The sequence below is a fragment of the Drosophila teissieri genome, chromosome 3R (genome assembly GCF_016746235.2).
Source record: "Drosophila teissieri strain GT53w chromosome 3R, Prin_Dtei_1.1, whole genome shotgun sequence".
Lineage (NCBI taxonomy): Eukaryota > Metazoa > Arthropoda > Insecta > Diptera > Drosophilidae > Drosophila > Drosophila teissieri.
This window is the reverse complement of record NC_053032.1, coordinates 8,568,387-8,584,347: the sequence shown is the minus strand read 5'-3', so window position 1 is coordinate 8,584,347 and position 15,961 is coordinate 8,568,387. Positions and strand designations below refer to the sequence as shown.

The 15,961-nt window shown below is 42.0% G+C and overlaps 3 protein-coding genes across 5 annotated transcripts; 2 read left to right on the top strand and 1 right to left on the bottom strand.

Annotated features, from left to right (window-relative positions):
• The first annotated feature begins 7,876 nt into the window (after positions 1 to 7,876).
• On the top strand, positions 7,877 to 8,956 carry LOC122621231 (phenoloxidase-activating factor 3). Of its 2 annotated transcripts, none has more exons than XM_043799030.1 (2): positions 7,877 to 8,017; positions 8,075 to 8,956. In XM_043799030.1, the coding sequence occupies exons 1-2, from the start codon at positions 7,963 to 7,965 to the stop codon at positions 8,812 to 8,814; spliced, it is 795 nt and encodes a 264-aa protein (XP_043654965.1). In that variant the 5' UTR covers positions 7,877 to 7,962; the 3' UTR covers positions 8,815 to 8,956. The 2 variants fall into 2 exon arrangements, with proteins under 2 accessions (XP_043654965.1, XP_043654964.1); XM_043799029.1 differs by having other exon boundaries at positions 7,938 to 8,017; positions 8,060 to 8,956.
• Positions 8,957 to 12,375: 3,419 nt separating this feature from the next.
• Positions 12,376 to 14,109, top strand: LOC122620556 (cyclin-dependent kinase 2). Of its 2 annotated transcripts, XR_006326139.1 has the most exons (7): positions 12,376 to 12,624; positions 12,866 to 13,061; positions 13,114 to 13,224; positions 13,280 to 13,441; positions 13,502 to 13,699; positions 13,755 to 13,954; positions 14,035 to 14,109. XR_006326139.1 is itself a non-coding variant. In XM_043798070.1 (6 exons), exons 1-6 carry the CDS (start codon positions 12,497 to 12,499, stop codon positions 13,902 to 13,904), a joined length of 945 nt encoding a protein of 314 aa, XP_043654005.1. In that variant the 5' UTR covers positions 12,376 to 12,496; the 3' UTR covers positions 13,905 to 14,109. The 2 variants fall into 2 exon arrangements, 1 of the variants encoding a protein (XP_043654005.1); XM_043798070.1 differs by having other exon boundaries at positions 13,755 to 14,109.
• On the bottom strand, positions 14,038 to 15,422 carry LOC122620555. Its single transcript, XM_043798069.1, has 2 exons — positions 15,301 to 15,422; positions 14,038 to 15,109 (listed from the first exon to the last, which is right to left on the bottom strand). Exons 1-2 carry the CDS (start codon positions 15,420 to 15,422, stop codon positions 14,143 to 14,145), a joined length of 1,089 nt encoding a protein of 362 aa, XP_043654004.1. The 3' UTR covers positions 14,038 to 14,142.
• Positions 15,423 to 15,961: the final 539 nt, after the last annotated feature.

Genomic DNA, 15,961 nt, shown 5'->3' with positions numbered 1-15,961 from the left:
ACATCTCCATTACTGGTACTCTCCACTGCAGCTACTGGACAGGACAATCAATCGACAATGTCGCCAGACCCGAGGACAACCGACATGGGAGAGAGTAGAACTTTGCACTGCCTGCGGTCACATGGAAGTGGATGTCCAAGCTTTTTGGCAACCTCTTGGCCAAGTGAGTTAGCCCGAGAAGGCTCTGTGGCGGGTGGCATTTAGCTGCCATTTGTTGCTGCATTTAGTTGAGTCAAAGGCAGCTGGGAATCGAGTTAACAAGCAAATGCAATTACAAGCGACTAAATAAACTGAAGTTGCCCTCTAATTTCATTCCCAGCCGGCCCCAAAGACACTTTGCCTGTCGGCAGAGTGACGTTGAATGCAAGAAATTAGCGAGACACTGATGGGATTGTGCCTGAGACGCAATCAGGCCAATTCCAAGCCGGCTGTCGGCTGACTCAATTAGGGAGACGGATTTGCAAGGTCGCAGTCGGAACACAATTCGTATCGGTCCAGGAGGCATTGGGCGAGTCATTAAGTTTTTAAAGCTCTCAGAGCCGGAGTTACCCAGGAATCATCGCCCCCCTTTACTGCTGGCTTTAATTTCCCCCCCGTCTTCGCGCAGGATCCTAGTCACCTTGCAGGCATGCCTAATTCAATTATCGGCAAGAGCAACCAGCTCCCATCCCACCTCGTCGACCATCTGCCGGGTAAATATTTGCTTAAACTTTACAATAAAATATTCTGAGCGTGTCAAGGCAGAGCGAGGGAATTCGCTCCTCCTGGGCTTCCATTGAGGCACTTGGAGAATCGGTACGGTAATTGGAGTGTGTCGTGGCTAACAGTGGGAACTGAGTGGCAAGTGGCAGGGGTAAGCACTAGAAGATCGTTCTAATCCGTCCTACCTGGATGGTATGTGGAGTTTTGTGTAGCAAGGTTCCTTATCACGCAATCGGGTCTTTTACTACACATTACAAACTTCAAACTTCATTTAAGGACAAAACTTTTTAAATTTTAGTGTAAAGAATCCGCAAACGGACTATGTTCGTCATGTTTTCGGACACAAAGGAACACTTCATTATTTAAAACACAATGCCTGGTTAAAAAGGAGTTGCATTTGCGTCCTTTTTTTGGCCAGACACTTAAAGGTCTGATTCCTATTCACAATAACTGCCAGAACTTGTTGCCCTAATAAATCTCCAGATTGCAATCACCCCAAGCTGATTTACCAGGAGCAGCGGAGTACCTGTCCTTGATGCTAATCCCTGAAAGGTGCGGGAAACTCAGTCAGTGGATTAAGGAGCACTGCAACCCCATTCGAGTTTCCGTCGCGTTTAATTGAAGTCTACCGCAAAGGTCCTTCTCGTCGCCGTGTCGTGGCAGTCAAGTGGTCTCTGGGCGCTTTAAAAATTTAAGAGTGCGCATGGTCCTTAAATTTTCAATAGGTTGGCTGCTGGCAGCTGGCGCCCGCAGTGGGGCAATGAGAAATGGGGCATTGTCGTCCTTCCTCCGTGCTCGCACCGTACATAATTTAATTTGCTGACATAATACGCTGAGCATTAACAAAGTAATTACGGGCATTATGGCAACCGCATCGCCAGCGAATCCTCCGCCGCCAATCTGCAGTCCCGCTGCGATTTCCACGATTTCCACCATTTCCATGATTTCCACGGTTGCCATGGCAGATGAGATGAGTAACGGCCATTGTGGCTTCCACATGGCGTACACTCGGCCACAAGCTTCAGTGTTTCGCAATTAAATCAGAGCTTTCGGCCCGCTGGCGAGACTAGTTTCAAGCTAATGACTCTACCGGATGGACAGCTGTTTAGGGTGCCACTGTGAGGCCAACAAAAAGGCTTTTATACAGTGGATTTGGTTAGCCTTTACCCAAAGCATGTTTTTAAGGCTCTTGAAATTCGTTTTTCATACATTAGCTAAATTTTCATTATTTATTTCTACATGCAAATATTTAAAGTTTAATTTTAAAAAGATTTAGTTACAGCTTGTCAGCTGAAATTGTACAGACATGTCTAAAGGGGACAGAAGCCGAAAAGGTCTGAAGGCCAAAAAGGATCCGCTTTTGAGACACTTGAAAAAATTCTAAAAATTGCTATATGATTAAAGTAAATTAAACGTTAAATCCTTTCATTTTAAAATTGCCTCATGGCCGCTCAAAATGGGTTGCCACTGGAAATAACTACATGAAACCATACATCAATTGAGTAAACATAAATGTTGTAATGAATTTTAAGAATTATTCCATTTTAAGACACAATTTATTGCCAGGACGACTCCTTAGCATTCGGCATACTTTAATATTTAAGCCACTTTCGGTTAATTTAATTAGCCCTCATCAACTTGACATTTGACGGGTTGAACTTAAAATAAATCTGCCTGCGAATTTATTCTTTTTATTCGTGTATCTCCTTGTCTCCTCTAAAAAGTAAATAAATACTGTAAGAGATGTCACCGCAGTATCTTTTAATGCCAAGGAAAACCAAAGCGAATTGCCCGAGAGAATAAAGGATGGCAGAATAACAAGTATACAGCTTTAAATGAAGAGTCGGCAAATTAAATTAAATTCCTTAAAATGTCATCCTGTAGGGAAGGCCAAAATGAGCGGGATCGAGCGAGTGCATAAACACGGAATAAAATGAATTAAAATGCGAATTGTAGCTGGCGAAACGAATGAACAAATTCCCTTGCTAGCGGCAGATTTGCGTTGTCAGTAGCGACTTTTGATTGTTCCCATCAGCATTTTCTTATTTTATTTTTTTCCGGTATTCGTACTCCATCATTTTGTTGCTGTACAAACACGAATAATCAAATGCACGCACAGCTGCCGTGTTTGGGAGTAAAGTGAAAGTTAAATATTTCCCTGCCTGCCCTTAGGCAATATTCCACACTCACATCCACGCATCCACACATCACGGCTACCGTGTCAAAGGAGCCAGAACGCCCACCTAGTCGTATTCGCAACAAAGGCAGAATGGTGCGTATACGCAGGGTGGGCAGCAGATTGCATTTTTGTGGAGCCCATTAATGTGATATTTTGTTGCAGCTCCTGTTTCAGCTGAAATTTCAAATCACTCGCGAGCAAAGATTTCAGCAAATGCCAAACGAAATTCCATGCAATTATTCAGGTGTACGAGTGTATGTGGGTAGCGAGGTTCGTGCCACAAAAATACGTTAAAATGTCGCATGTGGGCAACACGCCGCAAATCGGCGAGGAGTGGGCGTGATTCATGCGCAGTGGCCGCCATTTGGCAACTGCCAAGAGGTTAACAGAGGCCCGGCCGAAAGCCATGTTAGCCAAGTCTAAGGACCGAAGGAACGTGGTGGCAGGGAAACGGTGGGATCTGAAACCCAACGACTACGGACTATAGCCTAAATGCTCCCACTTGCATAATGCGCCAAATCTCGTTGTTTATATCTCAAAGTGCCCGTGAACTTTTGAAATGGAGATTAACGGCCAAAGTTGGGGAGTCCTTTGCCTCCTTCTACGACTTTTCTTCCCCTGAAGATCCCTCAGTCTTTCAGGCTTTCCCCTGGGCGACTTGGAAGCTTTAATTGGCAAACTGGCTGCCATGGGCCGCTATTCAACCATCCAGCGATTGACGGAAATCACCTGTTGCTTCCACCTGCCGTCTGGCTAGTCCTTAATTAAAGTCCTCTAGCTGTCCCAAATGAACTAAAGCAAGGTCGGGACGAGGCCCAGGTCCAGGGCCCAATCCAAGTTTTCTTATCTTCGGAGCAAAAGTTACTCTCTAATAAGTGGACCGCACTGGATGGGAAATAAAACAAATTAATCCACTTTGCTGAAATTTGTCAAAGCCATGCCATGATGGTGGGCCCAGAGGTGAGGCACCTAAACTTATCTGATTCACTGTGACAGGCCTGGTAAGATGATGACGGGCAAACTTTGGACATGAAGGCGAAACAGTAAATAAACCATTTACAGATTTGGTTTTAGGGTAAGCACATTTATTAATATTTTCTATCATTACTCCTTTGCAGAAGATGTATTGATTTCAGTCAGAAGTTATAACGTATATATATATTCTTGATCAGTATCAACAGCCGAGTCGATATAGCATAGCTCAGTCAGTTAGGTTTTTATTCATTCTATTTAATCTGGAGGACGCCCAAGTAGCCACTAATGTCCATTTATATTTTAAATAATGCATGCCAAGAATAAAGCTGAACGGCAAGCAAATCAGTGCGTGATAAACAACAGATGATAGGCATTCAAGGTTGGGGGTAAACAATCGGACCGAGAGACTTTGGCCAATATGACGTTTTCAAATACTTGGTACATGGAAAACCTTTTACTTTTCCCATATTGTTTGTTAGCAGGGCTGTGAATTATTTACGGAGGACTGGAGGACGAATTGGAAGGGGAAAATCGGGTCACTGCCAATGCAAAGCGGTGCAAAAGTTGGCAACAACAAGTTGCCGGGACACAGATTATAACAGGGATTCAGTGGGACGATGAAATATCTCACACTAGTAGGACGGTCCTCATGCTGTCGGGATTTCCATTGTTGGCGCTAATGACACTTTTATAACTTTTTATAGATTTCCCACACATAACGTGAACTCTTAGGCCATTTATCGTGCCAACAGCGACAACAATCCTTTTTGTACAACAGCATAATAATATATAAACGACGACGGCGTTTATTTTGCTTTTCTTTTCGAAACTTATTTGCGAAAGTGTGTGGAAGAAGCTACCGGATTTACAGGGCCTGGTGTACGGGTGTATCTAGTATCTCGTATTTACTATCTCGTGTTGGCTGTGTGTGTACTGAAGTGGCGCCTTGGGCGCCCACGACGCGTATACGCAACGCGGCGCATACGAAACAGGAACGAAATAAACAAGCCTCGATATAATTTCGCAACAAATTTCAAATGCTAGGCATGAACAACTTTTAAACTTAACCCCCACAAGCACACACATCTGGGTAGTACATGCTCCTATAGTAACGTTGATGCGTGGCAACTTCAATTTACAGGCGAATAAATACAACTTGGTATGGGTAAATAAGCAAAATCAAAAGTAATCACGCTGATATTTGTACAACCCACGTGAATTATCAATTGGATTTCCACAAACGAGCTTAGCTTGATTTTGATTGGTCTTAAAGCGGCAAAAGATTTCCCATAATCTTTCTAAATCGAGGTTTGTGCAATTTTTCAAGTTTTGCTCAGACTCAAAACTACTGAAAGGTAAATTCCCTGAACTCTCATACTAGAGTTATTTATTTTTATTTATCAACATAAAACAAGAGAAAACGCTATAGTCCCGACCCCCGACTATCTGATACTTGTTACTCAGCTTGTGGAAGTGCGATGGAGAAATTCGAGTGGGCGTGGCAACATGGGTCAACAAACTTTCTAGCTTTTATAGTTCCTGAGATCTCGACGTTCATACGGACGGACAGACAGACGGACAGACGGACAGATGGACATGGCCAGATGGACTCGGTTATTGATCCTGATCAAGAATATACATACATATATACTTCTTATGGTCGGAAACGCTGATTTTAGCTTGTTACATACTTTTCAACGAATCTAATATACCATTTTACTCCACGAGTAATGCGGATAACTGCATGGTACTGACTGTACTTGGATTCGAATGATTTTGAGAATTAAGAAAGCTAAAAACTAACTAATCTTGGTCAGTATATTTTTTAATCCCATAAAAAACATGTGTAACATTTACATGGTACTGACTGTACTTGGATTCGAATGATTTTGAGAATTAAGAAAGTTAAAAACTAACTGAATCTTGGTCAGTATATTTTTTAAGCCCATAAAAAACATGTGTAACATTTACGGTTTATTAGCCGACTTCACTTTTGACTTCACTTTAAACTTTTTAGCAGAGATTTAGCAAAAATGGAATGTTCAAAACGAACATAAAATAAAAACGCAAAGAATTACATGTTTATAAAAGACTTTATTGTGTAAAATATACGTTTAAAGGCTTTCACATTCGATGTGTTCTTAAAACTAACATCCTATAATTCGTTATATCTTTCTTTTCTATCCATAACTAGTGCGTGGAATCTGTGCTTAAAAATTAAAATTATTAAATAGGGCACCTATTCTTCTCAGTGTTATATAAGGGCATTAGCCACAAATACACGTATGTAGAGACAAACATCTGTTGGCGGCGTTTGTAACTGATTGGCTTTTGTTCAAATTACAAGTTGCATTTTTGCCAGCCATTTGCTTTTCCCAGGACCTTCTGGCGTTGCCTTTCCCGCTGCTGTTGAGTTTGCTGTGCGAATAGCCTGGCATCATTGCATTTACTGCAGCCCGAACATGTGCTATGTACTATGTAGCTTCTGCGAGCCCTGTTTCTTCGCCCGATGTCCTTGTTTTCACCGGAAACTTTGGCATTTGGTCAACACCTTTGGATGGTTGGATCGATGGTGGGGCTCGGGCTAAAGCTGAGCACCGGCAATTGGCATCGTTTGATTTTTTTATATTCTTCAGCTTGCTGTACTCACAGTGCAAAATGTTTAAAATGTTAACAGGTTGCTTCCGCTGTTATTCTCCCTAAAGATTGGCCGATAAAAGTCTATTTCTGACACCAACTATTTATCTCCATAAATACAACACAAACAATTGTTAACGATAAATTTGAATTGATTTAATTACATAACGCTCAATTAGGCATGCAGATTTCGCACTCGGCCGATTGTAAAAATAAATAAATTCATATGCACGGGCAATAAATCTATTATTCATAAATTCGCGAGTTCATGAGCTCTGACAAATGATTCAAACTCCCAAATCCTTGTTATTTATTTATTCAGAGCAATCTTAATTGGTTTGCCATTATCATTCCGCTGGGGGGTGAGGTTAAACTAGGAAGCCGCACGTTTTAATTGAATCATTTATTCAATGTTAAAAAATCAGAGCACATTAATTACTTACTTATTTATTTATTTATGGATATGTAATATTTAACAGTTACTTATACTATAAGGTAGTTAGATTTACACTTAATCATGCCCGCATTTGTTTGTAATGTAATAATTTTTAAATTTAAATAAAGTGTTGTTTGATTTACATTTTAAAATGAATCGGGAAATCAGTTGAAAGACTGACAGTATAAAATAGTACTTCACTATAATAATTACTCGAAGAGCAATGAGTATAATATTCATATGTATTTGTTGAAAAGCATGTAACAGGTAGTACTTAGCATTACATAAAGAACATCAGAGGAATATATCATAGCTGTAATAGGAGCAGTCATTAAAAATTAAAAACAAGAGAGAAGTTACTCAGCTAGTGGAAGTGCGAAGTGAAATTTCAACATTGACAGTTTGTGGGTGTTAGAGTGGGCGTGTCAACAAGTTTTTTAGCAAATCGTACTTTTTGGCAAGACTAATAATGAAATGATGTGAAAAGTGTGGGCGTGGCAGTTTTGGGCTGTTTGTGGGCGTTAGAGTGGGCGTGGCAACATGACAATATTGCGTTGCGTCTATGTTATTGGAGTCTCCATTCTGAATCTCATCTTTCTAGCTTTTATAGTTCCTGAGATATCGACGTAACGGACAGACGGACAGACAGAGGGACATGGTCAAATCGACTCGTCTATTGATCCTGATCCAGAATATATATACTTTATATGATCGGTAACGCTTCCAACGAATTCCAACGCTTTTCAACGAATCTAATATACTCTACGAGTAACGGGTATAATAAAAGAAAATAAATCATAGTTTTTTAATCAATCCAATCAATGTTTTTATTGCAACTTGTTTTTGATTGTAAATGTATAAAACTTCCGCGCAATCATAGTGTATGTACTGTTTTGTTTAGTTATCAACGTCGTTCCGAGAAATCACCGCTTTAAACTGGATTTTCTAGACAGATCAATTTATGATATATATATAAGAGAGCCCGACGCGGCTGATCACGATTCAGTGCTACTCAAATCTTTTAATCACAACGATGTGGGCTCGGAAACTCATACATTTTCTGATGACAATATTCACATTTCATGCAAGTAAGTTTGCACTTGAAGCTCTCTTAAAATTCCAACTTATAGATGTTTTATTTGGAGCAATCCAAGCCGCCTCCGTAGGCCAGGAATGTGGGATATTCAATGAAAAGCAGTACAAGAGTGACAATATTATTGCGGAGCCTACCGAACATCCGTGGGTTGGACGGGTCGTACAAATAAATGAGGATGGCACCAATGAATTGCTCTGCGTTGGCGTCCTTATAGATTCCAGACACGTTGTGACAGCAGCTCATTGTGCTTCAAATGATCACATTCTTGGTGTTGTTTTTGGGAACTCGGACTCAAGCAACTCACTCAATCGCGTCAGCGCGGTCACCGTCCATCCAGATTACTCACTTCGGAAATTTGAAAACGACTTGGCCATAATAGAGCTGACCAAGGATGTGGTGTTTTCAGACTTGGTCCAACCCATTTGCTTACCTTCAGCTGAAGTTCTGAGAAGTGAAGCCTCCAATTCAGAGCTAATCGTTGCGGGAATTGAGGGACGGTCACTCAATGCAAGGAAGAGGTTGGATAATCGCATTAAAATGGTATACACCAGAATTGACAGCAAGGAGTGCCATAAGAAGCATGCCGTCTTTTCGGAGGAGCTTATCTGTGGCCACTCCGATAGGAGTCCTCTTTCTGGATCTGCTTTGACAGAGGCTTCTGGTACTCCACGCAAGTTTCATCTAATTGGAATTGCGGTGGCTGGCTTCATGTCGTCTGATTTAGATTACCATGGGTATTTAAACATTCGACCTTATTTAGATTGGATCTCAAAGAATACCTTAATGTAAATATGTAATGTATAGTAAATTCTCTAATGTTATATCTAAATACCAAATCGTTTTACGTCCAACTGCAAAAGCTTCTGAAGCTTTTCGAATACATTATTTCTAAAGCACATAAACAAATAATAAAATGGCTAACCACCGTAAAGCTTGTTCTATTATGAAATATTATTAAAAACTAAGAACACAAAATGGGTTTATTGATACGCATCCGCTGTAGGATTGGAAATTTATTCAAGCTGCAACTATGAAATCTCATCTTGAATCTCATACTTAAACAGAAAGTCCCTAAGTAAAGAGGATTTTCCAACTTTTCTCATTAGTAAAAAGATTTTTAATTTTTGGCAACCAAGCTGTGACTACTGACAGGTGGGTTTATAAGTAAGGAAGCAAAGTCTTTTGCCAAATTCTTGGTTATCCATTTACCCGTGCTTAGTTGCTGTTGCTAATAAATTGAGAGCGCTTTCGGGTTATTTGCGCAAAGTTGTCGGCTCCTGACCCGAACCCAAATGCATAAATCACGCGAAACCCCAAAACACAGTGGGGAGTCCGCGCTATTGGGTTGTCCTCCGCACGGAATTCAATTCACATTTGCTCCAAACTTTTGCCATTAGGCAAGCGCCCACTCCTTCTGTTTTTAGGGCAATGCAGTTTTTCTGCACTTGGCTGGCGCCAAAAGCCTTAAGTACACATCAAGTGAGAATAATTTATGATCTCAAGCCACTCGCTTTCATCTCAACCGGTGCAGTAGAGCCACCTTATCGAGTGGCAGCCATGGAATATGGAAATTCTGGAGCAGCTGCAGTCATAAATTCATTGAAATGAAATGCGAAATACTCGTAATCGAGGCACTCGGGTGCGAGGTTTTCAGTGCCAATGAATCATGTCTAATTTTCGATTCGATGTCGGCGCGACATGAGTACCGATCGAAGTGGCTGAAGGATTCGGTGAGGTCGTCATCAAGCATACGCCCCGTGGCCCGGAATGATTAATGTGCCATAAATGCGCGCGCCAAAAACATTCACAGCTAGAGCCTAAGCACGCGAAAAATAAACGCGGAGGCAAAGGCAAATTAAAATACGGATTTTTATGGCACGTTTTTTATTGCAACACGTAAAACACAAATTGAGACAAGATGGAGTGTAAGGCAATTGCGTGTGGCTGCCACAAGCAATTACAATTACAATTTTAAATGCAACGCACATAAAATGCACGGAATGTCTTTTTAAACGATAAGGAGCCGCAATTACTGGCAAATCTCGAACTTCGAAATTAACTCAGTTGTAGCCCGACTTTTCAGCATATCACAATGCCAAGCGGAATGCAAGGCAATATGCTTTCATTTCAATCGGCGTCTGTTTTTGTCATTTTAATGATAATGACTCTGGGAAGTAGGTATTCCATTATTGTCTCCCTGATCTCGGGCTTTATTCTGACACTCAATTTTCAGACCCATCTTTGTCCAGCAGTTCAAGAGAATGCACGAGTGTAAAGCCAGTATTTTGGGAACATAGTCGGGAGCAATTCAACTGGCTGTGCAGGATCAGATACACCAGGTCAGTGGGTGGGGTGTGGTATCCCTGCTCCGGAGTGGCCATCACCAGGCACCATGTTCTCGTGCCGGCTCACTGTGTTCTATTCCTGGATAAGGGCGATGCCTACAGTTTTATGGTTGGAAACAGAAGACATGCCGTCAGTCATACCCAGAGTATCGTTTGGAGCTTCCGTCCTATGATGTGGCCGTCCTTAAACTGAACTCCCAACTAAGATCCTGCTTGTCCGTATTGGAGGACACAGATTTATATGCCTTGATTGCCTGGCTATTGGATGTGGTCAGCTCGGTGGTAAATAAGCATCCAAAAAGCCTTCATACACTAGCCAAAGTTACGGGTCACAAGTAGTGTCAGGAAAAATATGCAGATTTCAGACTTAGTCACAACGAGGTTTGTGCGTACATACACCAGGATAAAGATTTTCTAAATGGCGCGGCTCTATTAGGGGTCAAAGTTGTAAATGAATCTGAGGCTTGGCGACTTTTGGGAATATCAACGCATGGTCCGATCTCTTTACGGTTCTTTCTTCACTTAATAAGTGGATTATAATTCACGACCCTCAAACACTATGATAATAAAAAAGACTGTAGTTGTATAAATATGATGCTATGGTTTCCAAAAAAATGAAAATGAAAAATGAAAATAAAAATAATAAATCATACAATCAAATCATTTTTAAACAAATAATATTGTTAAAAATATAAGTTGATTTCATGCATTATACTTTAAGTAATGCAAACTTTGCTTTGAAAGAACTCAAAGCACGTTTCATATAAAATAAATAGGGTTAAAAAAGTTAATTCCCGCGAATTAACTGGATAAATTGCCAATTCATATCAAATTTTGCTGAAAATTCTTAAAGCATTTGCGGTTGATTTATTCTAAGAAGAAAGTTTTGCAATGCAAACAAAGTTTCATGGAATTGTTCACATTTAAAGAATCATTCTCACACATATGCACACGTATATCAATAATTATTGGAAAAATTAATTAACTTCAAACTTTATCTGCTAAACTAATATCACTTAAGTTGACTAAGGACAAACTTAGAAAAAACAAGAAAGAACGCTATAGTCGAGTTCCCCAACTACCAGATACCCGTTACTCAGCTAGTGGAAGTGCGAATAAGAAATTTCACCATTTTTCTGGGCTGTGTGGTGCGGGGTCTCTGAAGTCTGCATGCTGAATCCTAGCTTTTATAGTTCCTGAGTTATCGACGTTCTTACGGTCAGACGGAGTGCGGGGTGCAGGAACAAAGTGCGAAGGAGGCTATTCAACACTGACAGTTTTTGCCGGTTTGTCGGGGGTACAGTGGGCGTGGCAACATGGGTCAACAAACTTGCGCTGCGTCTATGTCTCTGGAGTCTGTATGCTTAATCTCGGACGGAAAGACGGACATGGCCAGATCGACTCGGCTATTGATTCTGATCAAAAATATTATATCGGAAATGCTTCCTTCTGCCTGTTACATACATTTCAACGAATATAGTATACCCTTTTACTCTACGAGTAACGGGTATACAAATTTAAGGAAATAGTTTTCACGTTTTTATTCCCCAACTCTAAATATTCTTATTTCTTCGAACAGTACTAAATAAGTGAATATGAACTATATGTATATGAAAGGTCAAAAGAGAGCACTTTATTAGAGTTGATATAAACCATAGAAAAACTGTACAATTTAGATTTTTTCCCAACCTTCATTAAACTATAATATATTAATGGGACTTTAATGATTAATTTTACTTTTAATTTGTGGTAATTTAAAAATTGGACTAGCTTTGCAAACAGTTACCTCTTACTCTCAAGAAAACATTGTGCGAGTTTTATTTTATAGAAGCCGTTTAGCACATTTGTTACAAATAATATCATAGCCGTCGATTAACTGGCTTACATTTAAAAATACCGGATAGTCGAACCTTTTTCGACAGAGCTGCCACATCGCGAGAACAATCGATTAGGAAATCTTATCGATATGCGGTGCGGTAGGTGAACTATCGGCGGCTGCATGTACATTGTACATGGCTTCAGGTAGCATCACCAAAGAAGAAGAATTTCCCTCCAAAAAAATTGGTTTTATTTTGCCAGCAGCGAGCTCAGAATTTGTTTACCAACTGAATGAGTAAACCAACTCGATGACAACCATTCTAGACAACTTCCAACGCGCCGAAAAGATCGGCGAGGGCACCTACGGGATAGTTTACAAGGCGCGTAGCAACTCCACTGGCCAGGATGTGGCGCTCAAAAAGATTCGGCTGGAAGGGTGTGTAATCTGAAGCAGGACCGGGATATGTGACATATGCTATTATCCTGGACGTTTCCTTGATGAAAGTCATTCACCTGCACCCCGCAGCCCGAATTATGTGGGAGCTGCGCCGTTTCTAAAGTCCGTAGCACCACATGATTCGGCTTCGTGGCGCAGGACGTCAGCGATTTTTGGTAGCCAACCGTTATCTACAATTACTAGTCTCTACCTCTATTTAATATCATAATTCCCATCCCAGCGAAACGGAAGGCGTTCCTTCGACGGCCATTCGAGAGATCTCCCTGCTGAAGAACCTTAAGCACCCGAATGTGGTTCAGCTCTTCGACGTGGTGATCTCCGGCAACAATCTGTACATGATATTCGAGTACCTGAACATGGATCTCAAGAAGCTGATGGACAAGAAAAAAGACGTTTTCACCCCTCAGTTGATAAAGGTAAGTTCATTAGTTCGGCAAACCCATGAGATATTGCATTGCCACCTTGCAGAGCTATATGCATCAGATATTAGATGCCGTCGGATTTTGCCACACCAATCGTATACTGCATCGCGATCTCAAGCCCCAGAACCTTCTCGTGGACACGGCGGGCAAAATAAAGGTGAGACTAGGGTTTACCCCGTTGATTGAGTGACAATAACTAAATTCCCGTCCAGTTGGCTGACTTTGGCCTTGCAAGGGCCTTCAACGTGCCTATGCGAGCGTACACCCACGAAGTCGTCACCCTTTGGTACCGAGCACCGGAGATTCTGTTGGGCACAAAGTTCTACTCTACGGGCGTTGACATCTGGAGTCTAGGCTGTATTTTCTCTGAGATGGTAGCGTTATTATAGCCTGTTAATTTTAAGCGCATCTGTTTACTAAACCAAAAATTACAGATAATGCGCCGCTCCCTGTTCCCCGGGGACAGCGAGATTGATCAGCTTTATAGAATATTTCGTACCTTAAGCACACCCGATGAAACAAAATGGCCGGGTGTGACACAACTGCCAGACTTCAAGACCAAGTTTCCAAGGTGGGAGGGAACCAATATGCCACAGCCCATAACCGAACACGAGGCTCACGAACTCATAATGGTGAGTGCAGTAAATTTAGAGTGACAACCGAAATTCACCATTTTGTACCTTACAGTCAATGCTGTGCTATGATCCCAACCTGCGCATCTCAGCCAAGGACGCACTGCAGCACGCGTACTTCCGCAATGTGCAGCATGTTGACCATGTGGCCCTTCCTGTGGATCCCAATGCCGGCAGTGCATCGCGCCTAACGCGGCTCGTCTAAGCATGTCCAATAGTCCCAGATCTAGCAAATTACTTGTGATCTTTAGTATAGTAAGTTCGATGTCTACCTCACTATCTTTAAGGCGAAACTAGTGCAATTATATGGTTTGAATATCTAATCTCTCTTGCAGCTGCCAGCTCTATTTCATGCATTCCCCATCCTCACTCGCACCTAACACATACGATAAATACACGATCATCCATAAGTAAAGAGTTTATAGTTTATAGCTTAGCATGTATTACCAGGCGCCCAGCCGTGCCAGGTGTCGTTGATGATGGCGTGGCGAAACTTTGGCGGCGGAAACTGCGGCTGGCGCTGCATCGCTAGCAAGCCTCTGGCGCTGTCGGGTGTGGCTATCGTCGCGCATGTACGTGCCGAGAGTATTGCGCATGCTTTCGGAGAGCGCTGATTGGGCTTCGATATCCCCATCGTCGTCATCGCTAATCGGTGCATCGCTCGGTGCGCTGCTGTCTGTTTCCTCAGCGGTTTCTTCATTATCATTGGAAGGCTCCGGCTTGCGGATTTCTACTAGCTTCGTTGATGATTGGCCCTTGGCCGACAATAAAGGCAGTGGTCGCAGTAGAGTCACTTTTCTGGTTCCGAGTCTTCTCACTACGGGCGCCTCCTGCTCAGGTTCGCTATCCACCTCTTCTGCCTCCCTTGGCGGGATATTAAAGTTGCCGTAGAAATTAGTTTGGAAATCCTGCGGACTAAAGCGCTGTACTCCGTAGTAGCTACCGGAATTGGTATCGTAAAAGAACATTGGCTCGGCGGACTGTGGCGGAGAAGGTGGCGCGAAGTAGGTATCGTAAGGGCTGTAGGCATCATCGTTCTCCCCCGAGTCGTAGACTGGTCGGCGTTTTTGTTGCTTGCGGCGCTTCCGCTTGGGTTTCTTGGAAGACTGTGGGGCCACTTGAGCTGGTTCCTCAAGCTGCAACTCCTGGTTATCATCGTAGGACTGTAGATAAACCGGCGACGTCTCGATGATGTTCGCACTGCCATCGTTAAAGAAGTTGGCCAGCGGATTCGTCAGGTTACGGAAACTGAAAGCGGGCTGAACGCTGCGGACAAAACTATTCCAAACACGAACCAAAGGACGTTCAGTTGTTGTAGGAGCTGCTTTAGCCAGATTATGAATATAGCGCCTTCTGTATCCACCTCGAGCACTCGGCAACAGGACATATTCGATGGGATAGTTTCTGGAGCTTGAATAGAAATTGCGTTCAAATGTTTACATTAAATCAATATTAAGGTTATTGACAGTTGTAGTTATTTTATAACTATTTAAAATAAGCAATATTTTATATTTATATTTTATTAAAAAAGGTTCGGTTTTGGAAAAGGTTTTGACTTTAGAGAGATAAATTAAAACTTTCTGCCTTCCACGTTAGCTCACCCAATCTTTGCCTGCTTTTGCGGCATGCGTCGCTCAATTTCGAGCGCGGATATCCTCAGTCCGTGCGAAGGATAACTCCATGCTACAAAAAGCACTAGGGCTGTAAACAATTGCCACTGCATTGCTGAATACTATGTTTTCCTCGGACTAACAATATATTTTGAATGCGTCCGTTACCGTTCCCAATCGAAGGGAAACTGAAACTCATCCGATTCGCGAAATCAGTGGTCAACAGCTCGATGGCCCTGCTTTTGTCTTTTTGACCAGCTCGTTAGATTAGTTTTTATTGGTTCACAGAACGGTTGGCCACAGTCTTAGCCAAATTGATTTGTTATGGCATTGTCCCAAGCCCCAGATCACTTCCAAAGGTGGCTGTTGATGACACTAACTCATGCCGACACTAAACCAACTAACCCAATTCGGAGACCATCTTCATATCTCCCGCGGGGCTCGTTGGCAGCTGCCAATCTCGCCCATACATATGTAAATGGATTTTTATAGATTACACAATTAATACGCCATTCAGTTGTTGGCTGGGAATGAAAAACGTGTTTGCTGGTGGGTTCTGATTTCGAAATTTATGCTAAACTGTCTGGAATGAGTCGTCGGCTTGCGAAATGCTTTCTCTTGACGAATTTGTGCTTATGGGGTCTTCTCCTTA

What these genes read in the sequence shown, in the direction of transcription:
- LOC122621231 (XM_043799029.1), top strand. Translation starts at nt 7,963, where the DNA reads ATGTGGGCTCGGAAACTCATACATTTTCTGATGACAATATTCACATTT. An exon ending in AATATTCACATTTCATGCAA is followed by an intron (nt 8,018 to 8,059) that starts GTAAGTTTGCAC and finishes TCCAACTTATAG; the next exon opens with ATGTTTTATTTGGAGCAATC.
- LOC122620556 (XM_043798070.1), top strand. Translation starts at nt 12,497, where the DNA reads ATGACAACCATTCTAGACAACTTCCAACGCGCCGAAAAGATCGGCGAG. An exon ending in TCACCCCTCAGTTGATAAAG is followed by an intron (nt 13,062 to 13,113) that starts GTAAGTTCATTA and finishes GCCACCTTGCAG; the next exon opens with AGCTATATGCATCAGATATT. An exon ending in AGGCTCACGAACTCATAATG is followed by an intron (nt 13,700 to 13,754) that starts GTGAGTGCAGTA and finishes TGTACCTTACAG; the next exon opens with TCAATGCTGTGCTATGATCC.
- LOC122620555 (XM_043798069.1), bottom strand. Translation starts at nt 15,422, where the DNA reads ATGCAGTGGCAATTGTTTACAGCCCTAGTGCTTTTTGTAGCATGGAGT. An exon ending in CAAAAGCAGGCAAAGATTGG is followed by an intron (nt 15,110 to 15,300) that starts GTGAGCTAACGT and finishes TTTCTATTCAAG; the next exon opens with CTCCAGAAACTATCCCATCG.